Source organism: Callithrix jacchus, chromosome 15 (assembly GCF_049354715.1).
Source record: "Callithrix jacchus isolate 240 chromosome 15, calJac240_pri, whole genome shotgun sequence".
NCBI lineage: Eukaryota > Metazoa > Chordata > Mammalia > Primates > Cebidae > Callithrix > Callithrix jacchus.
In genome coordinates, this window is record NC_133516.1 from 80,630,685 (window position 1) to 80,658,043 (window position 27,359).

Sequence of the window (27,359 nt, forward strand, 5' to 3'; positions counted from 1 at the left end):
TTTAGACGTGAATGCGGACCACGTTAAAGTCAAGCCTTGCACTCAGCTTTGCTAAGGATTCCCCGGTACTGTATTTTTTTTTTTTGTCAGGCGGCTCCGCGGTCACCTTTGCTCCGCGGTGATTGGCCTGCAGCGGGGTCCTCGTGTTTGTCCAATATGGCGGCGCCCAGTGGCGGTGTGAACTGTGAGGAGTTCGCCGAGTTCCAGGTGATGGGGTTTTCCTCCTGTGGCAGGCATGTCCCTCCTTTTGTCCCCAGATCCTATTCCCTGCTCTGCGAGGGATTATGAACCAGTTTCGGAAAAAGCGGGCAATTCAAACCTCTTTTCTCGAGCCATTGGAGGTCATGGGGGGCGCGGGTTTGGCCTTAGGGAGCGAGGCTGCTCCGTAGGAGGAGGGAGGAGAGGGTCATAGTTCTTCCCGCGGCTCGCAGGCCTTGACTGCGAAACTCTAAGTAATCCGCTGTGGTAAAGCTCGGGATCCATGGATAAGAATAGTAACAATCTTGTAGCAATTACCTGAACTCAGTTTTCAGCTTCTGCCATTCCTCTCCTACTTTTCTAAGTTGAGTTTTTATGGGAGAAAAAAAGGTGAAGGAGAGCTAGTTGATAAAACAAACGTTTGGTACGATTTACTATTTTTGTGGGACAGAACGTTTGGAAGCTTGGAGGGAGGATTCTAGTACTTGATCTGGTGCCATTGCCCATTAGAGAAGATGTAATATTTAAAATAAAGTTTCTGCTTTTCTATGTCCAAATACCAGAGATCTAGGGCTAATTATTAACCCGTGAATTCAAGAATAGGAATCTGGGTTTTGACCAAGTTGCCATTAAAGTTATCTGTTGTAATTCAGTCATAAATGTGCTTCTGTTAAGTTACAAAGTTGAATTCAAAAATCATGATCTTAAATATGTGTTGCATTATTAACTAACCAAAGATACTGAAAAATTGTGTCGTTAACCTATCTGTATTAAGATTTGTATTCCGAACAGTGTGAAGGTAGTGGTATTCTTGAATACTGCCTCAGCCTCCCTGTAGGTAAACTACTAGCACCTGTCACCACACCCAAGTAATTTTTTAAGAGAAATTTTGTAGAGACAGGGTCTCACCAAATAATCCTCCTGCCTCATCCTCCCAAAGCGTTGGGATTACAGGCGTGAGCCACCTCACCCAGCCTAAAGTGTTTAAAATTTTTGCAATTTTTATTCTTTCCTTATAAAAATTAGATTTAGTACTTCTGGAAAATATCCTATTTCCAAATTGAAATAAAATCCAGAAAAGAGTGCTTAAAATTGAGTGTCTAGAATCCAATTTTAGCGTGCATTCAACAAGAATTTATTGAATACTGTATTAGTCTGCTTGGGCTGCCATAACAAAATACCACAGACTGGGTGGCTTAAACAATAGAGATGTATTTTTTCACTGTTCTGGAGACTTGAAGTCCAAGATCGAGTTGCCATCAGTTTCTAGGCTATGCAGTTTGAATTAAGGGGGGAAAAAAGTGCCATCAGAATTAGTTATGGTAAGGCCTCTCTTCCAGGCTTGTAAATGGCTGTTTTCTCACCATGTCTTCTCTGTGTCATTATCTCTTCTTTGTGCCTATACGTAGAGGGAGAGGGATCTCTGGGATCTCTTCCCCTTCTTCTTCTTCTTCTTCTTCTTCTTTTTTGTTTTTGAGTCGGAGTCTTTTTTTTTGAGACGGAGTTTCGCTCTTGTTACCCAGGTTGGAGTGCAATGGCGTGATCTCGGCTCACCGCAACCTCCGTCTCCTGGGTTCAGGCAATTCTCCTGCCTCAGCCTCCTGAGTAGCTGGGATTACAGGCACGTGCCACCATGCCCAGCTAATTTTTTGTATTTTTAGTAGAGACGGGGTTTCACCATGTTGACCAGATGGTCTCAATCTCTTGACCTTGTGATCCACCCGCCTCAGCCTCCCAATGAGTCAGAGTCTTGCTCTGTCCCCCAGGCTGGAGTGCAATGGCATGATCTTGGCTCACTGCAAATGAAGTCAAGCGATTTTCCTGCCTCAGCCTCCCAAGTAGCTGGGATTACAGGTTCTCACAACCATGTCTAGTTAATTTTTGTACTTTTAGTAGAGATGGAATTTCACCATGTCGACCAGGCTGGTTTCAAACTCCAACCTCTGGTGATCCGCCTGCCTCAGCCTCCCAAAATGCTGGGATTACAGGCATGAACAGTGGCCTGGGCCTATCTCTTCCTGTTCTTATTGGGACATCAGTTCTATTGGATTAGGGCCCACCCTTATGACCTCCATTCAACCTTAATTACATACTTCAAAGCCCTATCTCCAGATATAGTCATATTGGGGATTAGGGATTCATGAATTTTGGGGACACACAATTCAACCCATGACAGATACCTACTAGCCACCTGGCACTTGGGGAAACCCAGTGGATAGAGTATAAAACAAGGAATGTAATTAAGTATAAAATGTAGAAAATACTTTTTTTCTACATTGTTTAAAATGTAGAAAATACTTTTTTTCTACATTGTATAAAATGTAGAAAATACTTTTTTTCTACATTTTATAAAATGTAGAAAATACTTTTTTTCTACATTTTATAAAATGTAGAAAATATTTTTAAAAATGAATAAAATGCTAGGTTTAGAGAGAAACAAATCAAGAGATATAGTTGAGTTGGGCCTTTGGTAGGCAGGTACTAGGGGTATTCTAGGCAGAGGCAATAGGATAATAGATAAAAAGTTTTATGTATTTAAGGGAAATAGAAAATCAGTATTGCTAGAATATGTTATTTACCTAGGGGCACATTGGGATTACACAAGATTGCAACCAGATTTGTGGAAGGCCTTGTGTGTCGTGTGAGTTAGGGAGTCCTTTATGGGCCAAGGAGTGAGATGATCAAAGAGGTGCTTTAGGAAGATTCATTACTACTGCCAGTGTCTTTGTTCAGGCTCCTATCATTTTTGGAACCAGCTTTGCAGCAGGCCTTCCTGTCTTCCAGCACTATTTTCTCTCCTGTATTCCCCCTTCAATCTAATCTCCATTCCCATATGCTATTACATTCTGAATTTTATAATCTAAGCTATGCTTTTAAGTTTTAGGTTCATATGATTGATCTAAACTTCTGAACATGGCATATAAGACCTTCTAATCCAATCCCAAATTGCCTCTTGTCATATTTCTTACCATTGTCCTCATACATGTCTCTTTCTTCCTACCCAACCCCCCAGCACTTCAGCATGCATTTTTAAGTATTAGTATTTCTGTTAGGAATGTTCATTGATACACAATTGATTTTGAATCACATTGTAATTAGGTATAGACTAAATAGGTCATTTTCTAGCATCAATGATGGTTCCTTTTATACTTACGGGCTGCTTTCTATTTCTGTCCTTGGGGATGCTGGGTGTTAGAGGACTCTGGCAGTTGTACACAAGTTTGTGTTTCTGGCTTGGGGGAAACACAAGGGGAGCTTTGTTGTAAAAATAGAGTTTGAGGAACCAGGTCTGTCTGAAAAGAGCATCATGCAAAAGGGACCTTGGCGTCAAGTACCAGTGACGGTACTTCTGGGTACCATCAGGCAGAGGGAGAGGAGAGCAAAGGTTGAGAGAGTTCCATATCATTCTTTGGAGTACGTTGTATTTTAGTTATATGGTAGCCCTTTTCCTACTCCTCACCCCATATACCCTAAAAAATGTATAGAATAATAAAACAACTTTACCTGAGGATGAATCTTAGAATAGACTGTAGTATAATTGTAGGGATAATAGAAAGTTTTCTCTATTCCTTCCCACTACTAAATGTAGGCACTCCTTCAATACCTATATTGCCTTCCAAGAGGATAAGATTTTTTACTCCACAAATTAGAGAGAAGACTTAAAATACATTCCAAGAAAAAATGCCTGAATAATTTCAGAGTCAGCCTACAATGAGAGATTCATGATATATCAAGTCTCTTCTTGTTTTGAGGAGGATGAGAGCTAAAAGAAGCTAGGGGTACTACAGAATTTATAAAGTTATCTTCAGCTATGATTTAATTTTTAGAAGCTCATGAAGGTCCTACATAAGATATAGCCTTCAGGGAACCATTGAACTGTCTGTATTTCTGTGTTATTTCTGTGGACATGTGTTGTGGTTTATTGTGTATGATGTCTATTCTGTTCAGGGGTGTCTTCTGTATATTTTTTCGGTGAATTTGTATGGACAGGAGTGTATGCTGTTGAGGCTAGGCATCAGGTAGGTAGCAGTAATTCCTTATGAATGATCCACATAATTCAATGGCAGCATTTTTGTGCCTGTATTCACCTTCATTTGCTCTCAATCTGTGAGGGCAGCCTGACCTTTTGCCTAGAACCTCCTGGAGTTGCCTTAAGAGCTTTGGCACTTTTCCCCTGTAGAGAAATGTGAGCCTATTGAGATGGTTTATAGTTCTTTTCCTTCTTCCTTTTCAATTTTGAAAGAAATCCCTTCTTGTCTCATTATACCACAAAAACACCGAGGGTCCACTATGTTGGGCAGGACATTCACTGTCCTCAACAGGTCCTATAAATAAAATTCTAATCACCTTTTCATAGCTCAAATGATTGAATAAATGACATGCATCTACTACTTCATCACCCATAATTTTTTTTGCTACGATGTTTCTTTCCCCAATCATTTCACCTCCCTTTTTTTCCTTCTCTTTAGCTTTTCTGATATCTCTTCTCATCTGTGACATTTAAGAGCAGCATACAGTTTTCAGCAATCCCTGTACAAGTACATTATCAGTTTAGGGATTGTCATTATATTTTCTAGAATACAGCACTGTCCAATAGGACTTTCTGTGATGGTGGAAATGTTCTGCATTTACATTATCTCCATATGGTAGGTACTAGCAACAGGTGGCTCTTGAATACTTGAAATGTGACTAGTGCAATTAAATTGCATTTAATTTTAATTTAAATAATCTCATGTGGCTGGTATCTGCCATGCTGAAAGCCAAGCTGTAGATCATATGTTGGTCATTCTCTAGTACACAGAAAAATCAATAGTCATGCTCCACATAATGACATTTCACTCAGTGACTGACTGTGTATACAGTGGTGGTCCCATAAGATTATAACATATTTTTACTGTACCTTTTCTATGTGTAGATATATTTAGATACACAGGTACCACTGTGTTACAGTTGCCCTCAGTATTCAGTTCACTAACCTGCTGTATAGGTTTGTAGCCTGAGAGCAATCGTCTATATTATATAGCCTAAGTGTATAGTAGGCTATGTCATCTAGGTTTGTGTAAGTACACTCTATGATGTTCGCATAACAGAGTCACCCAGGGACACATTTTTCAGAATGTATCTGTATCATTAAGCAATACATGACTATTTGATCCACATTTGTAGGTTCCATTGATAAGACAGTATAACTGATGGACTCATTACCTAGTTAATGTGGATAAATTCCCATTGCTATGTAAGGAACTTAGTAGTATGTCCGGATTGTTTTATTGGAGAGGAATTGGGCTAAAGTGATTAAGGTATAGCCATTGTTTAAACTCAAAACTGGTTAAAGTTCAGAGTCAATAAAAATCCCAGGGAATGTCAAACAACATAATCTTTCACCTGGATTGCTGCATCAGTCATCTAACTGATCTCTTGACATCTACTCTAGTTCCTTTCCAGTCCATTTTCCATGCTGTAACCTAAGAAATCATTTTAGAACACAGATCTGATCATATAACCTTAATCATAACAGAAAACACATCTGTGGGTCTCAGGAAAGACTAAAATCGTATCATATATATGACCTCAAATAATGGACCTCATGTTATACCATGTTTTATCTTTCCCTGGGTACTTAAGCCACACTAACTTTTCAGTCCATTAAACACTCTAGTTAAATGGCTCTTTAAGGTCACCCATGATTTCCATCCTGCTAAGTTTAAAAGTTTAATTTCTGTTCATATAATCATTTATTTATTCATTTAATTTTTTTTTTGAGATATAGTCACTGACGCTGGAGGGCAGTGGCACATCATAGCTCACTGTCACATTGAACTCCTGAGCTCAAGTGATCCTTCTGCCTCAGCTTCCCAAGTAGCTAGGACTGCAGGCATGTGCCACCACCATGCATGGCTAAATTTTTTACTCTTATAGAGACAGAGTCTTGCTCTGTTGCCCAGGCTGGTCTTGAACTCCTAGCCATAAGCAGTCCTCCTGCCCTCAGCCTCCCAAGGGGCTGGCATTACAGATGTGAGCTTCTGTACCCAGCCTCATATAATTGTTGAGTTAGTAACATTCAACACAAATGCCATTCCCTCCTTTAAACCTTTCTTCTGACTTGAGTAACATCACAGAATTGTTCCTCTACTTTTAGTTGCTAGAATTCCTTAATCATCGGCCCCTTAGCTTTCTGCAGTCTCCTTCCGTAATCTCGTCTAGTTTCATGGCTTTCAAGAACATCAGTTTATTAATATAACTCCACCCCGATCAGTGTCAGACTGGTATATTCAACTTTCTGTTCCATTCTTCTACTCAGATATCTGATAGGCATCTCAGATGTAACAAGTCCAAAATAGAATGTTCTTTTTTTTAATTTTCAAAATTTTAGATTTGGGGGTACATATGCAGGTTTCTTACATGCGTATTTTGTGTAATGTTGAGATACAGCCTTCTAATTTGCCCATCACACAAACTGTGACCATTGTACCCAGCAGGTAATTTTTCAACCCTCACCTTCCTTCTTCCCCCTGTCCTTTAGAGTCCTCCGTGTCTATTCTTTCCATGTTTTATGTCTATATATGCCCATTGTTTAGTTACCACTTATAAGCAAGAACATTTGGTATTTGATTTTTTGCTTTGAGTTATTTCACTTAATGATCTACAACTCCATCGATGTTGCTGCAAAGGACATGATTTCATTCTTTTTTCTTTCTTTTTTTTTTTAAGGTGGAGTTTTGCTCTTGTTGCCCAGGCTGGAATGCAATGGTGCAGTCTCAGCTTGGTCAAACCTGCCTTCCAGGTTTGAGCTATTCTGCCTCAGCCTCCTGAGTAGTTGGGATTACAGGCACCTGCCATCATGCCCAGCTAATTTTTTGTATTTTTAGTAGAGATGGGGCTTCACCATGTTGTCCATGCTGGTCTCAAACTCCTGACCTCAGGTGATCCACCCACCCTGGCCTCCCAAAGTGCTAGGTTTGCAGGCATGAGCCACTGCGCCTGAACGATTTGATTCTTTTCTATGGTTGCATGGTATTCCATATATATGTGTGTATACCTACACCCACCACATTTTCTTTATCCAATCAACTGTTGGTGGACACTTAGCTTGCTACTGTGAATAGTGCTGCGATCAACATGTGAGTACAGGTGTCTTTTTTATATAATGATTTCTTTTCCTCTGGGTAAGGAAAGAAAGGAGTTGGTTTCATTTGACCCAGTAGTGGGACTGCTACCATTGTAGTTCTATTGTTGATTCGCTGAGAAATCTTCCTAAGTTCCATAGAGGTTGTATTAATTTGCATTTCTGTCAACAGTATATAAGCATTCCCTTTTCTCTGCATGCACACCAATATCTGTTGCCACAACGGAACTTAAAAAAAAGGTATTCTACAAAATTTTAAACATAACACAAAAGGAGAGACAGTACCACAAGCACCCAGGTACCCATCCCCCAACTCTAACAACCAATTCATGGCCATTCTTGTTTCATCTGTACACTACTAACACTTACCCTACCCTAATCAGATTATCTTGAAGTACATCCCAAATACTATACCCTTCTTTCTGTAAAATTTCTGTCTGTATCTCCAAAAGATGACTTTCTAAACTAGTACATTAGTTTGGAATTTACCACTTAAGGACATTACATATATCCTCCACTATGTTTAGTGGTTGTCCAGTAAATAGTTGAGATTATTCCTTAAGAATTCCAGTTTACAGGGAATACTATTAAAAAAAAATAGAAAGATACAGGAAGAGAAGATAATGAACTTGGTTTTAGACTTGGTATTTGCTTGTGTTTTATTATTCTGAATTATGAACCTCTATAGACCATTTTACTTTTAATTGAGATATAGAAAAGGCTATTAAACTCACTAATTAAAAATAAATGGAATGATAGAATCTAGACTATAGACTTAGATTGAATGGACTAAGTGGTTTACAGTTGGAAACATACATTAGATGGTCATTCATGGAAATGTTCATTAATGAGAATTAATGAGAAAGTGGCCAAATGAGTTGCGGTGCTTGAACAGGATAGAATACTTATGCAACTATTTAAAGTATCTTCAGGGTTGGGTGCGGTGGCTCATGCCTGTAGTCCCAGCACTTTCGGAGGCTGAGGCGGGAGGATTGCTTTAGTCCAGGAGTTCAAGACCAGCCTGGGCAATGTGGCAAAACCCTCCCTCTATAAAAAATATACAAAAAATTAGCCGGGTATAGTCGCACATGCCTGTGGTCCCAGCTATTTGAGGGGCTGAGGTGAGAGGATCACCTGAGCCCTGAAGGCGGAGATTGCAGTGAGCTGAGATCATGCCACTGTACTCCAGCCTCAGCAACAGAGTAAGACACTGTCTCAAAAAAAACATCTTCAAGATATTTCTGGCAACAAGAGCAGAATGCTTGGCTGGGCATGGTGGCTCACGCCTATAATCCCAGCACTTTGGGAGGCCAAGGTGGGCAGATCACATCAGGAGATGGAGACCATCCTGGCCAACATGGTGAAATCCCATCTCTAAAAAAAAAAAATTTTTTTTTAAAAAGCGGAGTGCTCATAATATAATGTCATAAATCCAGATTTTAAAATGTTACATAGTACCTCAGTTTTATAAAAACATTCATAGGTATGTGTAGAAAAAATACCAAGGGGACATATTAAAATGTTGATAATGGTTAACTATGGATGTTTTTTTTTTTTTTTTTTGAGACGGAGTTTTGCTCTTGTGACCCAGGCTGGAGTGCAATGGCGCAATCTCGGCTCACCGCAACCTCCGCCTCCTGGGTTCAGGCAATTCTCCTGCCTCAGCCTCCCGAGAAGCTGGGATTACAGGCATGCGCCACCATGCCCAGCTAATTTTTTGTATCTTTAGTAGAGATGGGGTCTCACCATGTTGACCAAGATGGTCTCGATCTCTTGACCTCATGATCCACCCGCCTCGGCCTCCCAAAGTGCTGGGATTACAGGCGGGAGCCACCGCGCCCAGCCTTTTTATTTAAAGTTTTTAATAACTTTTCTAAAATGAAAGTAATAATCATAATAAGAATTTTTGTTTTAACAAATGCACAAGGAAAGAAAGTTGGATTCAGTTATGGATTTAAGTTTGACAAAGGTAAATAGGTTAGTGTATTGAGGGAGAATCAAACGTTGCTTTTGGTACATATTAATATTGAATGTTAACTTGGATGTTTTCAATAACACATATATTCCTAGTATTATATAATTCTGTTCTATTTTTGTTCATTCATTTTTTTTTTTTAAGAGACAGTGTCTTCTTATCGCCCAGGCAGGAGTACAGTGATGTGATCATAGCTCACTGCAGCTGTGAACTCCTGGGCTCAGTGATCTTCCTGCCCCAGCCTCCCAGGTAGCTAGGATTGTAGGCATGAGTCGCCATGGCCGGCTAATTAAAAAAATTTTTTTTTTGTAGAGACAGGGTCTCACTATGTCATTTGGGTTGGTCTCGAATTTCTGGGTTCAAGCGATACTCCTGCCTGAGCCTCCTAAAGTGTTGGGATTACAAATGTGAGCCACTGCATCCAGCCATTTTCTTGATGATTTTTAAGTGGCTGTGGTTTTTTTGTTGTTGTTGTTCTTGTTTGGATATTTTGTAAATTTGAGAAACAGAAAAGAAAGAGAAAGGTATGCTGCCAGAAACTTCTCCCAGAGTTTAACTGAAGATGGAATGTAGCTGATGTGAGCCTTTCTCTTGTAACAAGTGAGAAGAAGTACACTGATCACATGGGAGGAGGGGCTATACTGTGTAGGTAGTTACCACCAGTCTTTTTAAGTTCCCTGCCCTTTTGATATTATTTTTCTGTTGGTTGTTTTTTTGAGAGTTGGAGGCTTTCTGAGGGAAGGGGGTCCTTGGAAGATATGAGCTAGGGTTATTAAGAAAAAGTAGAAACTAAAGTTCACTAGTATACTTTATTGGCTGTATGCTGGAGATGGAAGGAGCATACACTGTTTGCTAAACACCATGCCAGGAAACGGGATTTCAACATGAGTAAAACAGTCTTAACCCTTAAGACAATCACTTTTGAGCCAAGGAGGCAGAGTTGGTGCCCACTTTTAGGATTACTATTACTTAACCTACCTATTATCCTTGTAATAAACATTTTCTTATGGTTGCACTATATTTGGCTTGGTTTCCTCATTCTTGACTTACAGAGTTGTAAAAAGATCCAAGAGCTTTACTTTTTACTTAAATACTTATTTTTTATCACTAACTTTCCATTCAGATTATATTTTTTTGTTTTATATACTTATAGGAATTACTCAAGGTGATGAGGACAATTGATGACAGAATAGTACATGAATTAAACACTACGGTTCCAACAGCTTCCTTTGCAGGGAAAATTGATGCCAGCCAAACCTGTAAACAACTTTATGAGTCTGTAAGTGTATTTTTTGAGTCTCTCTTTTCCTTCTGTTATGCCTTTCTTTGCAGGCTAAATAAGAAATCAGTTATCTTGCAACTCAGCTGTGACTAAAGGAATGACATCTTCATGTTTCTTTGCTTATACCTGATGGTGTATATAATTTTTATGTATTTTCTACACACTAAAGAAAATGTGGGATCTTACGCTTGTGAAATCTTACCAAATCTGTCAAGAAATGGTTCTAAAGAATGGGAGCAGTTGTTTTGCAGCTTTTAACTTAATTAAGGAGACCTTATGCACAAAGGATTGAAAGGGGGAGAGTGAAACAGTAAAGCAAAACAGTAGCAAGAGCAAGGACTGTGAGTACATTAGTTCTAAAAAGCCAGACAGCTGGTATAAGGAAGAATTAAAACCCTTCACACCTTTAAATCTTTTTCTCACTCCTCAGGAAGAGGAATAGAAGCATTTGGCAACTGGGAGAGAGGGAAAGCCATGGATCAGTTGTCCCTTCCTGAGGCTTTGGTTTCTCAAGTATATTTTTTTCATTGCCTCCCTTTTTCTTTTTTAGTTTCCAAAAGCAGAAGGAAATAATGCTGCAGGAAAATATTTTTTGTGGTTTATTTACTTATATTATTTCATTAATTTGGAAGCTAAAGTTTAAAGCTCTACCACAAGGTTACCGTTTGGATTCATAGTCATAAAGAAGGCATACTTAAAACCTAAACTGCCTTTCTCAGATCAGTTTTAGACAAGCTTATCCATGACAGGTAAATTCAGAGGCACTAACTACTGACATTTTTGTTCTGTGTTAAAGTATGTTACTTTAAATGAGCGGGTAAGTCTTGTGGCTTGAGAAAATTATAAGGTTGTGGACTTTAACGAGTGGAATTCAGTATTGCAAGTAGGTAGCATGGGACCAGTCCTAATTTGCTATGAGGCTGTTTGACAGTTCACTTTCTTCTCTCTGAAGAACTAGTATTTATGGTCACTTTGGTGATACCCCACCCTCACTTCACTACTCATATAATCTCCGTAATCTATAAAGTTATTTCCATTTACAATCTTCCTATTAACCTACATGTTTGTAGTGTAGTGATTAACAATATAGATTTTAGATCTAGATTAATCTCACATCTGCTACCTACTAGCTGGGTGACCTTAAATATGTTATGTAACCTCTGCCTCAGTTTTGTTTTGTTTTGTGTTTTTGAGATAGCCTATCACTTTGTTGCCCAGACTGGAGTACAGTGGCAGGATCTTGGCTCACTGTAACTTCTACCTCCCAGGTTCAAATGAGTCTCCCACCTCAGTCTCCCTAGAAGCTGGGACAACAGGCACGTGCTAACATACTTCGTTAATTTTTTGTGTATTTTTTGGTAGAGACGGGGTTTTCGCCATGTTGGCCAGTCTGGTTTCAAACTCCTGACCTCAAGTGATCCGCCTGCCTTGGCCTCCCAATTTGCTGGGATTACAGGCATGAACCAACGTGCCTGGCCGTCTGCCTCAGTTTTAATATTTGTAAACCTTGGCCTCCCAATTTGCTGGGATTACAGACGTGAGCCAACATGCCTGGCCGTCTGCCTCAGTTTTAATATTTGTAAAATAGTATAATAATAGTACTTCATAGGGTTGTTGGAGGTTTGAATTATAAAGTGCTTACAGTACTGTTTTGCATACAAATATTGCTGGCCAGTTGCAGTGGCTCATGCCTGTAATCCCAACACTTTGGGAGGCTGAGGGAAGATCACTTGAGTCCAGGAGTTCAAGACCAGCCTGGGTGACATGGCAAAACCATGTCTCCACAAAAAATACAAAAGTTAGCTGGGCGTAGTGGCGTGCACCTATGGTCCCAGTTACTCAGGAGGCTAAGGCAGGAGGATTGCATGAGCCCAGGAGGCAGAGGTTGCAGTGAGCCATGATCACACCACTGCAGTCCAGCCTCAATCACAGAGCAAAACCCGGTCTCAAAAATGTTTGCTGCTACTGCTATAAGTTTTATTTCTTTTTTTTTTTTGAGACAGAGTTTCACTCTTGTTACCCAGGCTGGAGTGCAATGGCGCAATCTCAGCTCACTGGAACCTCTGCCTCCTGGGTTCAGGCAATTCTCCTGCCTCAGCCTCCTGAGTAGCTAGGATTACAGGCTCACACCACCATATCCAGCTAATTTTTTGTATTTGTAGTAGAGACGGGGTTTCACCATGTTGACCAGGATGGTCTCGATCTCTTGACCTCGTGATCCACCCGCCTCGGCCTCCCAAAGTGCTGGGATTACAGGCGTGAGCCACTGCTCCCAGCCTAATTTTTTCTTTTTAACAGGCCCAATGAGAGTCACAAGTTATTATTTTTTTTAATTTTTATTTTTTTGAGAGGGAGTCCCATTCCATCACCCAGGCTGGAGTGCAGTGACGCAATCTCAGCTCACTGCAACCTCCGACTCCTGGGTTCAAGTGATTCTCTTGCCTCAGTCTCCTGAGCAGCTGGGATTACAGGTGACTACCACAACACCTGGGTAATTTTTTTGTATTTTTAGTAGAGACAGGGTTTCACTATGTTGGCCAGGCTGGTCTCAAACTCCTGACTTCAGGTGATCTGCCTGCTTCGGCCTCCCAAAGTGCTGGGATTAGGTGTGAGGCACCGTGCCTGGCCCGCAAGTTACTTTTTATCTCCTTATTGAGTCAGAATAACCTTGCTTACTAAATTTGGAACCCTTCTGTTTTGGAAATCCTGTGTGTGTGTTTGGGTTTTTCTCTGTATCTATATCCTGGAAAGATTCAGCAGCGTGTATATCAGGCAAAGCTTAGTTTTTTAAGTAGCTTTGTGCCAGGGGTTGAGCCCACAACAGAGTGCCCATGCCAATAAGTACCACTGAGTTCCCTTATGTATTGTGTCAGTCAAGAAGTAGAACTCTATGAAATGTCCAAGTTGCTTATATTCATCCTGACTTTAATCCCTGACGCAGCTTCCTTTTACAGCTGAAGGAGGGATATTTGCATTTTCAAATAACACTTCTAGGGTATGATCAGTAACGTTATTATGAAACACTCGTTTTAGGGATTTCAAATCTCAAAAGTATACTCAAGGTAAAACTTAATTTCAGTGAGATCTTATTAGAGCATGTTCTCTTCAATCTTTGAAATTTTTGTTGCTTCACATTCTTTATTCCCATGGTAAATATAAAAATCTATACTGAACAACAAAGTCTATGTACTTGACACAGTGCTTTACAAATGCAGATTTGGGGGTATTATCAAAATTTGGATACGATTATGGAAGTGTGTTTGAAACATAACCATGATACTTTATGAATCAAGATGGGAAATAGATGAGAACTGTCTTTATTAATTTATTACATTAAGGTGGAGGTTATCAAAGAGTTCTGTGAGACATCCTTAATTTCAATCAGCACACACAATTAATGCAACCACTAATCTGTGCTTCATATATAAGTTTTTCTTACCAATACTTAATAATCTTGAAAAGGGCTCTGTCTTGAATAGGTAAATGTAGCATTCTTTGTTCTTTTTTGTAACGAAATCTTCTGTACATGACTTAGTTTATAATTTCTTTCACTTGTTGACAATGTGAGACAGAAAAACATGTGAAAGGACAAAGAAAGAGAGGAAGAATTAGCCGTAAGTGGCCAGGTGCGTGTGGTTGGATGTTGGCTAGAAGAACACATGGAGAGAATCACGGGGAAAGTCAGTGGTGTAGGGTAGAGGAAACAAGTGAGAAGCCCAGCGCAGGGAATGCAGAAAGATAGCCGAGGGCAACACTGGCAGCATAGTGAGGAGCAGGACAGCCCCAGACCTCATACCTCCACCCTCAGAGATGCTGCCGCTTATGTTTTTAGATGATGTTGCTGATTCAGCACAATCTTCTCTTTCATGGATTCAGTCATCAGAAAATGTTTTAGAAAGTATTAAATTTCTGTAGTCTCAAGGACTTTTTTAAAAAACACAAAAATGTGATAAATTGATGCACTTTTTGTTTCTCATTTCATTCCTTTGTTCTTTTAGTTGATGGCAGCTCATGCCAGTAGAGACAGAGTCATAAAAAATTGTATAGCCCAGACGTCAGAAGTAGTAAAAAACCTCCGAGAAGAGAGAGAAAAGAATTTGGATGATTTAACGTTATTAAAGCAACTTAGAAAAGAGCAGACAAAGGTAAGTTGAACAGAATTAACATTTCTCAGGCAAAGTTTTTCCAACTAGGCTTCAAAGTAAAATTTTTAATATGAAAATTTTGGCATATAATATGGCTATTACTTAAAAAAAAATGACCAGATTAGTGCTTCATTTTTAGTGGGCTTTATATTATTACGTTTAGATATTAATAGGTAAACTAATGTGCACTTCTTGAAAAAATGCAGCATAGCAGCTTTGGCTAAAATAAGCACATAGTCATAATTCATTTTCATTTCTTTATTTGTTTCTTTCCCACTATTAAAGACAAGGGATCACTACTGGCAAACTACCACATCAGAAATTCTGGGGAAATCACATCTGTACAGTATCTACCTTTTGAGACTTAACTTGAGAAGAAACATCTCTAATATATTTATATTTTGAAAATACCTCCAGTTTCATTCTGTAGAAATCTGCTGAAATGTAATACAGACTATTTAACTTCAGAATATTACCCTCGTTAGCCATAAAAATATAGTATGATTTAAATATAACCAGGTGCACTTGTACCTCATTATAATTCATTTCCCTACTGTGTAAAAGTTGCTAAGGATCTTTGGCTTTTTCGTGGACATGGCCTTTTCCCATTTCCTGCCCCCCATCCCTGCAGTGTTTTTACTTTTAAGAAAATAGCAAGTGCCTACCTAGGGATGTGTCAGAGGAAGCCTGTGTTCCCAAGTCAACTATAATGTAGATAGGGTGTAGACTTCAGATTACAGTCAATGCAGCAGAACTGTTTCTTTACAGCCCTTATATATGGTGTGTCAAGGAAACAATAGAAAAATACAGCATATTTTATTATTTGGGATTTATTGCTGCCTTTCTTTTGAGGGGACTCTTAGGGGGTAACTTTTTATTTTGTATAATTTCAAACTTACAGAAAAGTTGTAAGAATAGTACAAGGAACTCCATGTGCCCTTTACCTATATTTATTTGTTGTTTATATGTTGCCCACCTGCTTTACAGTTCATTCTCTTCACCGTCCCTCCCTCCTTCTGTTTATTCTTCCCTGCCTTCCTCCTTCTCCCTCTCTCCCCACACACCTGTATGCATAAATACATTTTTTCCACGAACCATTTTAAGAGTGTGTTGTACACATTGTACCACGTTACCCTTAAACTCATTAGTTAATAAGAACAGGGACTTTTCTTATAGGACCAGTGTACAGTTATTAAAATTATGGTGTTTTTTGTTTGTTTTTGGGACAGGATCTCACTCTGTCACCTAGGCTGGAGTGCAGTGGTGTAGTCTTGGCTCACTGCAACCTCGGCTTCTGGGTTTCAAGCAATCCTCCCATCTCAGCCTCCTAAGTAGCTGGGACTCTTGGTGCAAACTACCACGCCCAGCTAATTTTTTGTATTTTTTGTCTCACCATGTCACCCAGACTGGTCTCAAACTCCTGAGCTGAAAGTGATCTGCCCTCCTTGGCCTTCCAAAGTGTTAGGATTATAGGTGAGAGCCATTGCACCTGGCTTCATGTTTGTATTTTAAGATGGCATAATCGGTGACTTAGATCCTTGTGTGATTGAGTCATGCTTTTCATACTGAACAGTCATGAAGTTTGCCCTTTGTTTAGTAGATGTAACCAGACTTTGAAAAGGGGACCTTGTCATCTCTTGAAAATCTTTAGTAGAAAAGAAAAAAAACCCTTTCCCTGCAGCTGGCTGCACACAAGGCGAGTAGGCCAGGCTGCTGCACTTTCTCAATCATTCCACCAATTCAGGATGTCTCACTGGCTCCAGGACTCAGCCACTGTCTTTGCTGCTCTCTTTGTTCATGACTACTGTGTCAGGTCTGTATTCCATACCTGCTCATGAAACAGGCACTGGTGGATACCATGGACAGTGACCTTACCCAGTAATGCTCATTTTACCCTCCCCTTGCTGTTCATGAAGGCATATAGATATTTTATATAAAACTGGTGAAAGTCTATTAATTTTGGAGTTTGTATTTCAACTCTCTTGAAGGTGTTGACAAAGGAAACTCCAGGGCAAGTCTGTTAAATCAGAAACTGAAAAGTCACAGTTTGCAAATCAAATCAAACAGAATAGAGTGACTCTTAGTAGAGAGCAAAGTTCAAAACTAAACCACTGAGTGTTTGGGAGTGATGTGTCATACAATTTGCTCAGCCCTCAGATCTGCCCTTATGCCTTTAGGGCCCAGATAGAATCACCAGGATGACCTATGCAAGGAAGGGTTTAGAAACCAATCAGTGAGTTGCATGAGGTTTGCTTTATAGCTTGGTAACATATAGGGCTGAGGGTAACCATGGGGTAGTACATAAGCAAATAAGGAAACGTGAATTTTTTTTTTTCAATTTTCAAGTTTGCTGTGAAGATTTTGGAATCAGAGACAGCTCTTGGAGATGTTACAGCTCTACCTCTTCATTTTCTATCTGAGGAAAAAGACTCAGAGATACTAACTGACATCCCCAAAGCCACAAGCTAGTAAGTGGTAGAACTGGGACTTTAACTCATCTCTTCTAACCCTGAATTCAGTCAGTTTCTTTAAGTTGTGACTAACAGTCAAATACTTTAGTGAGCATATTTTATTTCTAGACAGAGATGCCAATAAAAAAATCCCCACTACTTTACCTGAATCTTTAACTCAAAAAAAAGCACCTTCCTTGCTGGACTTCTGTAACTGCTATCACATATTAGTGGCCTTCGAAGGAGTTTACCTGTTGAAGACCTAGAGTCTCAAAGACAACTGTCTCAAAGGTGACTGTTGGTAGCACTAATACAATTGTATTAGCAGTTGTTGGCTATAATATTTGCAATGTTGCAGAGTTTTAAAAAATAATCCAAAGGCAGATAGCTCTAAGGAAATAAATCCCATCTACCGTGGTGGCTTTGTAACCTTGTATATTAATTGTTCTGAAAAGTTGGATTTTGAGTCTGTAAAATGGAGTCGATACCTAGTAACTTCTTATTTTGGCAGGGAGGGGGCGGGGAGGATTCAATTATATAATGTAAGTAAGAGCTAGCATATTGGCTGGTACAAAGAAGCAATTTCTTTATGTTTTTGAAATCTCTGGGACCTCATATTTGTTGCATTAATCCTCTTTATCATATCATCAGCCATTGTTTTCTAGCTTTTTGTTTCACTGCTGCTTAAGGGCAGAGTGCTGTGGCAGGGGAAGACTCTCTGTCTCAGTGTCAGTGTATTCTCTTTTGGACTGTTCTAAATGTTCCAAGATTTTCATATATATTGTGAAATTCTACTCCCATGATATGTAAGTACTGCTTCTTTTTTTTGAGACTGAGTTTCGTTCTTGTTGCCCAGGCTGGGGTGCAATGGTGTGATCTTGGTTCACTGCAATCTCCACCTCATGGGTTTAAGCGATTCTCCTGCCTCAGCCTCCCAAGTAGCTGGGATTACAGGCATTTGCCACCCCCTGGCTAATTTTTTTGTATTTTTAGTAGAGATGGGGTTTCTCCATGTTGGTCAGGCTGGTCTCAAACTCCTGACCTCAGGTAATCTGCCCCCCTCAGCCCCCCAAAGTGCTGGGATTACAGGTGTGAGCCACTGCGCCTGGCCAAGTACTGCTTCTTGAGCTTCTCTCTGGAACTACCCAGGATAAGTCTGAACGCTTTTCTACATGGTGTCCCTTTAAATATTCGAGAGTGGTTTTGAAGACTATCTTAGTCACTTTCATACTGTTCTTCAACTGAAATGATTTCTTTGGTAGTCATTCCAGGCTTTGTTAGAGAAATGGAGCTTTAATGATTTTCGTCTGTATGGGTGATTAAAATGGGAAACTGAGATTGCGTTGATGGGCTTCTTCAGGCTTGTTGCTACTGCACAGCACAGAACTAATTGTCAGAAATTGTAGTCCTCCTTGTTCCACAGTTCTAGCCATAAGTACAGGCCTACACTTTGACACCAGTTCCGAATCTAGGAAGGGAGTTTGCAAGGAGCATTGGATCTGTACCAAGTTCCATTCTTATCAGTGTTGCCACACATTTCTCAAACCTCCTGCCTGAACTGCACTGCTAATTGGGCAGGGTCTTTGGCCTGGGTGTCAGATTCGTGCTTGCCCAGAATCTATTGAGCTCTCTGGCATTTTGTTTCCAGATTTGGTCTGGGTTCTTGACTTTGGCCTGAGGAAATCATCCTGGTGTTAACCTCTTAGGTGGCATCAACCTATAGTTCATGCTTTTTTCTCCTCCTTTTCCTGAATATTTCAAGTCTTCTGCCTGGAACTAGCCAGCTTTTTTCCCTTCAAGTCCTCTAACAAAATATTACTGGGAGTATCATGAGTCCTGCTATCAGGGCCTGGCAATGGAATTGGCTACTTTTCTGTTGGAGTAATTAAGTTGGCAGTTATAAAGAAAGCTAAAAAGACTTGGCATTTTTAGCCTGAGACCTCTGACTGTAGGGTTAAGGTATGAGTAAACGCATGCCTTTCTAGATCACTTGGGACATGTATATTCTCTTTCCTCCCTGTTTTCCTTCCTGAGGTTTTTTTTTTTCTTAATTCTCTATTCAGATCAGGTTTACACTTCCTTGTTTTTATTTTCCTCTGTGCTATCTTTGCAGGTCTGTAGTTGTCTGATCAGTCTCTAAAACTGTAATCATTGGGTTTAGGGACATGAGAGTGTGCATTCCCTATGAGTCTTGCCAAATTGCCCTCCATAGAAGTTGTATCAATTTCTGCTCTTACCAAGAATATATGTATCTTTTCCTATACCTTCATTAATGTTAGATTTTATCAGACTTACTCATTTTTTTCATATTGTGGCTTAATTTGCATTTCTTTATACATGAGAAAGATTGGCATTTTGTTATGTTTGTTGGCCTTTTGTGTGTCTTCTGTGAACTGATTGGTCTTGGGAGTTTTTTTAAAGCTCTCAAGGTGATTAGAATATGCAGCAAAGTTTGAGATTAACAATTGATTAGATAAGGGGAAAGTTGACTGTGTCAAAGAAGGTTTCAAACTGCCATTAACAGACAAAAATACTAGAGCAGCCCCAGGTTTTGTTGGGTAAACATGAGTATGGTTTTAGCTCTTTAAATTTTATAACTTCAATTTTTTTTTTTGCAGTTGAAATGGATGCAGTCAGAACTGAATGTTGAAGAAGTGGTAAATGACAGGAGCTGGAAGGTATAAAATAACATTGGTGTTTGGAAAGAAGTAGGAGGGAGATTGAACTAGCAAAGGGAAGCCAAGGGAGAGGGAATAAAGAGTGCCGTGAGGCTCTAAGGAGAGAAGGGATCATTCATTTATATTTACAATTGTGGCTTGTAACCTTTTGGGGGGGGTTGAAGGGGGAGGGGGAGCAGGATGCAGTTAGCATCAAGTTAGAGCCATTTTATAACAATTAGCTTTACAGGGCGGGGCTTGGTGGCTCATGCCTGTAATCCCAGCACTTTGGGAGGCTGAGGTTGGTGGATCACCTGAAGTCAAAAGTTTAAGACCAGCCTGGCCAACATGGTGAAACACTGTGTGTACTAAAAATACAAAAATTAGTCAGGCATGGTGGCATGTGCATGTAATCTCAGCTACTCAGGAGGTTGAGGCAGGAGAATTGAGATTGCAGTAGCTGAGATTGTGCCACTGAGCTCCAGCCTGGGCAACAGAGTGAGACTCCATCTTGGGGGAAAAGAAAAAAGCTTTATAAGCATATGGTAGAATTGAATTAGCTGCCATCATAACAGCATTAGAGACATTCTCTACATCTCCTAACACTAATTACAGGCATATTTTAGAGTTACTACTCGGAGTCTTCAAGGAGGTTATTTGTTAAAATTAGCCTTTTTGAGCTCAGTTACTTTCTATACTTTTTTTTGTCATTAGATACCCTATACCGTTGCTTGTCTTCTACCTTATCTAATCCTAAACGTGTTATTATATGTAGCTTTACTGGTATCTGATAATAAGGGTTTTTATTGCTCATAGACTTATAAGCTGTTTATTATCATTGCATTGTTATTGTTAGGAACTAGATTAGAGGACCAGATCCTAGAAACTTACATATAGTTAAATTCGTAAAACTCTGACTTTTCATTTTCTGAAAAACTATATCCATTTACCCTCTCTTAAACTCTAAAGGATTTACAAAAGGGAAAAATCTTTTAAATCTGAGAAAATGTACTGAAAATTCTGTTTTATCATTTGAATTAACTAATGGAAAGTTGTTAAACTGTACGTTTATAAGAGAGGTTAACTGAACCAAAACCAGAATGTACTAACTTGCTGAGACATGAATAAATTGCAAAATACAAATTGACTTCCTTTGCTTTTCACATTTCTCTATCTTATCCTCTTTGCCAAGGTTTCCTATTCCTGCCCTTAGCACCAATATGATAAAGGTGTCTGTCACTTGAGAAGATTTGGCAGTATATTCCTATTTATATTCTCTGGAGAAATAATGTTTACTGTTGGGATTGGATGGGGAAGGGGTACAATGAAACATCTGGCTTGAAAAACCAAGTGCAGAAGTTTATGATATATGTAAAATGTAGTGGGAAGAGTGAACTCCTTTGGATTTAGTATTAGTCTTAAAGAAAATATGGTCTACCCACTTCATAGAAGATGAGGTCCCTACTTGTTTTAAATAGAAGAAAATGTAGGTATGGTGCTCTGGTGCAATGGCCCAGCACAAGTGGATAGAAAATCACTTGGGAAAAGGATTTGGAGAGGCTCATCCAAATTGTATATATCACCCCAACCAGTGTGTCAAGGCCGCTAAACTGAAGCTTCCCTCTTGTCTGATTGGGAATTTCAGGGAAATGTCAGGGCTGGAAATGAGTGAGATAAATTATAAGGCAAAAGGGCCAGAAAGAGTCTGTATAATTTCTACATGTTTTCTTTTAATTGTGAGATGCTTTTGCCAAAGATTATGTGACATGTGGAATTTAATGAATATTAATAAAATGAACGTTTAAGTATCTACCACTCAAGCAATTGAATAATAGGCTGGGTACAGTGGCTCACACCTGTAATCCCAGCACTTTGGGAGGGGAGGCCAAGGTGGATGGATCACCTGAGGTCAGAGTTTGAAACCAGCCTAACCAACAGGGTGAAACCCCGTCTCTACTAAAAATACAAAAATTAGCTGGGCGTGTTGGTGGGGGCCTGTAGTCCCAGCTGCTTGGGAGACCGAGACAGGAGAATTGCTTGAACCCGGGAGGCAGAAGTTGCAGTGAGCCAAGATTGTGCCATTGTGCTCCAGCCTGGGTGACAATAGCTAAACTCTGTCTCAGAAAAAAAAGAAATTGAATAATAACAGTACCTCACAAGCTCTGCGTTTAGATTTTTATTTTATTTTTATAATAATCAATGAGAGCCAACATAGGTAGTTTTTTCTTTTTAATCTGAAAAATGATTTGTTTTTTTACATTAATTACATATGGGGGTAAATTCTGAGAAGAAATTCTTTTCAATTTCAGAATTTTTTTTTTTGAGACGGAGTCTTGCCCTGTCTCCCAGGCTGGAGTGTAATGGCGCAATCTCTGCTCACTGCAACCTCCACCTCCCAGGTTCAAGCAATTCTCCTGCCTCAGCCTCCTGAGTAGGTGGGACTACAGGCGCATGCCACCACACCCAGCTAATTTATTGTATCTTTAGTAGAGACAGGGTTTCACCAGGTTGGCCAGGCTGGTCTTGAGCTCCTGACCTTGTGATCTGCCTGCCTCAGCCTCCCAAAGTGCTGGAATTACAAATGTGAGCCACCTTGCCTGGCCCTCAGAATTTTTTTAATTGGACACTTAAAATTTTTGACATGTGATTTAAAAAAATTTTTTAAACATAAATATATAGTAACAATTCTACCTTCTACCCCTCTCCTTCAGCCACCTCTTTCTTTCCCTTCCCTCTGAAAGGATGGTATATTCTTTCAGATAGTCACACCTTTTCTAATTTTATGTGCGTATATATTTTTCTACCTTTGTTACACAAGTGAAAGTGTACTATTCACACTTTGGTTTTTTCCCTTAATATATCTTGGACATCTTTTAAATCAGAACATAAATTATTTTTAATCTTGCATGTATTCTATTGAATAACTGTACCAAATTCTTACTTAACATAATTCCATGTAGACATTTAGTTATTGAGCATTCTCTAAATATTTAAACTTATTTTAGATATTTTTGTCTAGTTGTTTAAAAAATGTCCAGAATATGAAATTGAAATGTTAATTAGTAGCAAAATTAGCCGGCTCTTGATTTTTTTCCCTAAGTAATTTAAGTTTTATTAAAATATTAGAATTATCTTATAAATGGATGTCAAGGCCTTCTGTGCATTCGGCACCTCATAAAGTCAGTTTGAATTGGTGAGGAAACTCTTCTGTTTCCTAAATCTGTTGACTTAGGACAAAAGTGATAGCCTTTTGAAGCATACCAAGTTGAATTTAATTCCATGCCTGATTTATACAGGATAACTCAGTGACTTTTGTTTCTGTTTGAATATTTTAGGTGTTTAATGAACGCTGCCGAATTCACTTCAAGCCTCCAAAGAATGAATAAAGAGAAATACTTTGTTTTCTTTAAAGGACTGGGTCATCTCATAAGAGCTAAGCATGGCAGGTGTCAACAGGGCGGGCTTCCTAGGATGATTTCTGAGCCAACAGTCCAAGACCTTTTGTTCATTTCAGCCCCACTTAGCCAAGACCTCAAATATAAATAATTCTGATAATTATGGAGAAATCAACTGCTATTTTATACTGATTCTTTAAAAAAAAAAAGTTTTATAACTATTAAAATAATTTTCTGACTCAGTGTATATATTTATTTGATTGTTTTCTATGTTGAGACAGTTCTCTTTTTATTTATTGAATTTTTAGTTTTTATTCTTTTTAATATCCTTTCTGTCAGGTTGTAACACAGTTCTCATAAGAGAATTTGCATGCACTTTCAATATCTGATTTGTATTGTACGTTTTTATTTTTACAAATTTATTGGCATGGATATGGACCTTTTTGGTCATTGATGAGTTTATCCCTTGATTTATTTATTGTACTTTTTTATTTTTATAAATTTATTGGCATGGATATGGACCTTTTTGGTCATTGATGAGTCTATCCCTTGATTTGTCTTTGTGGGTTGATTACAAAAGGGCAGTACTATAAGCTGGATACTGTCCAAAGAAGTTTTCTTTTAGTAGCTTAACCGATCTTGTCTTCAGATGTAAAAACTAATTTTTGGTGGAATTCTTTCCTGGACAGTATTTCCATGGTCATGGAAGAAGGAAAGCAGAAATTCAGGAAAGGGAAAAGCAGAGAACGGCTTGCATGAAAGCAGACAAGTAAGAAACCTGCTGTAATTGCAGGATTTAGGCCTTGCAAAAAAAATGCTCTCTAGTATGGAATGGTTATGTTATTTTTTATCAGTGCTTAACAGGTTACCACAAACAGTGTCTTACAGTTCTGTAGGCCAAATGGGCAGATTTTACTGGACTGTTTTCTGTTTAGGGTCTGAAAGCTGAAATAAGCTGAACGCCAGGCTGGGCTTTGGTCTGGAGTCTACTGGGGAAGAGTCTTAGAGATCTGCTAAGCTCATTGAGTTGGCAGATCCTTGCATCGCAGGCCTAAGGTCCCTATTTTGTTGCTGGCTGACAGGTGCCACTCTCAGCTCCAGGAAGCTTCCCACATTTCTTGACACATGGCTCCTTCCATTTTTAAGGCGGCAGTGTTGCATTCAGTTCTCATACTTGGAATCTCTCTGACTTCCCTTTCTGCTACAAACCAGACAAAATAATTTTAAAGGGCTTGTGTTATTAGATTAGGCCTATCACGTCGTTTTGCTTAACTCAAAATCAACTGATCATAATTACATCTGCACATCTCTTGCCAGGTTATATAATAACCACAAACACCAAGTCCCATATTCATGGTCAGAAGGACATCTTGGGGAGCCAATTTAGGATTTTGCCTACCACAGTGATTTAAACAAGCCACCTGGCTGTGGCCCAGTTAGATTAGTCAGCTAGGTCTCTGGTAGGCCTGTATACATTGACCCCTATCAGATTATGCATTTGGAAGTGAGCAATAGAGATAGTGGGCATCAAGTGCCCACTATTCTTTCAGCAAAACTTTTTTGAGCACTTACTGTGGGTCAGACACTTTTGTGGAGATTATAATCTAGCCTCAACAAAAATTTCCTAGAGGTCCACAGTAAAAAATGCCTTATTTAAAGTTGAGTAAGTAATTTTTGGGTGGATGAGTGAGTTGAAAGGATGGATGCAAGAATAAAAAGACAACTCCCTGATGCTGCTGCTCAGGAAGGAATCCAGATCCTTGGAAAGGATTCGTTAACAGCCTTTCCAGAATTTCACGTCTGCCAAAATACCGTCTAGCTAATCCAATTATGCTAGTGGAGTGCCTGAATCATTCCAGTGTAACAGTTACGAAAAATGTGCAATTATGGCAGAGTGGAGTGACAGTATAAATGAATAGGTTTAGTGTGATGAATGGCATTTAAAGCCTCAGTTAATGAAGGAAGATGACATTGCTTTTGAAAGTTGATTTGCCTACTAAAAAGTGCCCTGTGTGTAATTACTGCCTTAGAACAATGTGTTGATTTGCGTTTGCTGCCTCAAAGGTAGGATTCAGCAACCCACACACACAGAGAAGAAATAGAAGGCGCAAAAAGTTCACAGACGAGTTTGGCCTTTCCTTAGCAGAACAGAAGACAGCCATATAAAGAAACACCTTTGACATTTGCAAGTTCTTTTAACAAATATTTGAATGCCTTCCTAGGCACTATTAACCACTATTGTTACATCACTGAGTAAAACCAAAATACCTGGTTTCAAAGAGCTTACATTTGGTGAAGGGAGACAGTAGTAAGATATGGTATGTTAAACTATGATAGAGTTCTATGACAAAAATAGGGAAGAAAATCATGAACAGGGTGGAGAGTGGGTTGCAAATAGCTGCTTTCAGCTGACTGAAAATATAATGCCCTTGTCTTTGCTTTATCTTGAGATTGAAATGTACCAAATAAGTGCAGTAATAAAAAGGGAGTTTCCTAACATGTCATTCTTTTATAAGCTGTGCTCTGGGATAGGTGTGGTGGCTCACGTCTGTAATCCCAGTACTTTGGGAAGCTGAGGCAAGAGGATCAAGAGCCCAGGAGTTGTGAGACCAGTCTGGGCAACATAGACCCAGTCTCTTAAAAAATTGAAAATGGTGCTTGTCTGTAGTCCCAGCTACTCATGAGGCTGAGATGGGAAGATCTCTTGAGCCCAGGAGGTTTAGGCTCTGGTGAGCTATGATTGTGCCACTGCCTTCCAGCCTGGGTGGCAGAGCAAGATCCTGTTTTAAAGGTTGTACACTGAAGATAGCAGTTTGGAAAATGTAATGATATGTACCCAGTGCTGCTATAGTAGTACCTGCTAATGTGCCAATGTCCAGGAATGATAAACTTGTAATCTTGTAAGGTGGGAGATTAATCAAATGTGTGAGCCCTTTTCAAATCAAGAAAAATGAATATTCTACCTAGAGTTAGGTACTCTAATCAAATATATTAAAGATTACTTAGGTTACTCATGATTTCTGTGTGTATTTAGCCTTGTAGAATATCCTGGATGAATTTGATTTGATGCTTAAAAAAGAATATTATTGAGCATAAACATTGAGGAATAAAGAAGATAGAAAGTGATTTGATTGGGGTAGCATTTCCAGAACAAGCCTAATTTTATCCCACAGAATTATATTGGGAAGGAAATTCAAAATGTTAATAAGAGGTTTAGACAAACATGGCTTCCAGCTTCTGAATGCAATGGCCAGCTGGGGGCACCCCTGTCCAAGGGAAGAGGACATGGCTGAGGTGCATTTGTGGATTTCCTGGTGCATTAAGAAGGGATAGGTAATCCACTGGCACTTTAAGATAATTGCTGTGATTGAATGATTTTCCCACTTCAGTTTTAAAAATCAGCAAGCCAAATTTCTCCTGCTTAAAAGTCCCCAGTGGCTGGCTGGGCACAGTGTCTCATGCCTGTAATCCTAGCACTTTGGAGAGCCAAGGCAGGCAGATCTCTTGAGGTTAGGAATTCAAGACCAGCCAGGCCAACGTGGTAAAACTCTGTCTCTGCTAACAATACAAAAATTAGCTGCGTATGTTGGCACACTCCTGTAATCCAAACCCAGGAGGCAGAAGTTGCAGTGAGCCAAGATTGCACCACTGCACTCTGGCCTGGATGACAGAGTGAGACTCCATCTCTAAATAAATACATGCATACATACATAAATAAATAAACCCCAGTGACTTCTCAGTGCCTTGAAAACAGATACAAATTACTTTATTTTTTATTTTTTTTTGAGACGGAGTTTCGCTCTTGTTACCCAGGCTGGACTGCAATGGTGCGATCTTAGCTCACTGCAACCTCCACCTCCTGGGTTCAGGCAATTCTCCTTCCTTAGCCTCCTGAGTAGCTGGGATTACACGCACGCGCCACCATGCCCAGATAATATTTTGTATTTTTAGTAGAGACGGGGTTTCACCATGTTGACCAGGATGGTCTCGATCTCTTGACCTCATGATCCACCCACCTCGGCCTCCCAAAGTGCTGGGATTACAGGCGTGAGCCACCGCGCCTGGCCCCGACAGGTACAAATTTCTTAAAGTGGCTTAGGAAGTCCATGCTCTGTTTCCTGCTCACATCCA

At 39.5% G+C, this 27,359-nt stretch overlaps 1 protein-coding gene across 5 annotated transcripts; it reads left to right on the top strand.

Annotated features, from left to right (window-relative positions):
• The first annotated feature begins 149 nt into the window (after window positions 1-149).
• Window positions 150-26,245, top strand: MIX23 (mitochondrial matrix import factor 23). Of its 5 annotated transcripts, none has more exons than XR_013527598.1 (6): window positions 150-233; window positions 10,453-10,578; window positions 14,580-14,726; window positions 17,073-17,194; window positions 19,795-19,854; window positions 23,169-25,727. XR_013527598.1 is itself a non-coding variant. In XM_078351994.1 (5 exons), exons 2-5 carry the CDS (start codon window positions 10,468-10,470, stop codon window positions 23,217-23,219), a joined length of 369 nt encoding a protein of 122 aa, XP_078208120.1. In that variant the 5' UTR covers window positions 150-233; window positions 10,453-10,467; the 3' UTR covers window positions 23,220-26,245. The 5 variants fall into 5 exon arrangements, 3 of the variants coding, with proteins under 3 accessions (XP_078208120.1, XP_002758785.1, XP_035129934.1); XR_013527597.1 differs by having other exon boundaries at window positions 150-207; XM_078351994.1 differs by lacking the exon at window positions 17,073-17,194 and having other exon boundaries at window positions 23,169-26,245.
• The last annotated feature ends 1,114 nt before the right edge of the window (window positions 26,246-27,359 follow it).

Coding starts and splice junctions, on each gene's coding strand:
- MIX23 (XM_002758739.7), top strand. CDS start 157: ATGGCGGCGCCCAGTGGCGGTGTGAACTGTGAGGAGTTCGCCGAGTTC. Junction 208..10,452: donor AGGAGTTCGCCGAGTTCCAG/GTGATGGGGTTT, acceptor ATATACTTATAG/GAATTACTCAAGGTGATGAG. Junction 14,727..19,794: donor TTAGAAAAGAGCAGACAAAG/GTAAGTTGAACA, acceptor TTTTTTTTGCAG/TTGAAATGGATGCAGTCAGA.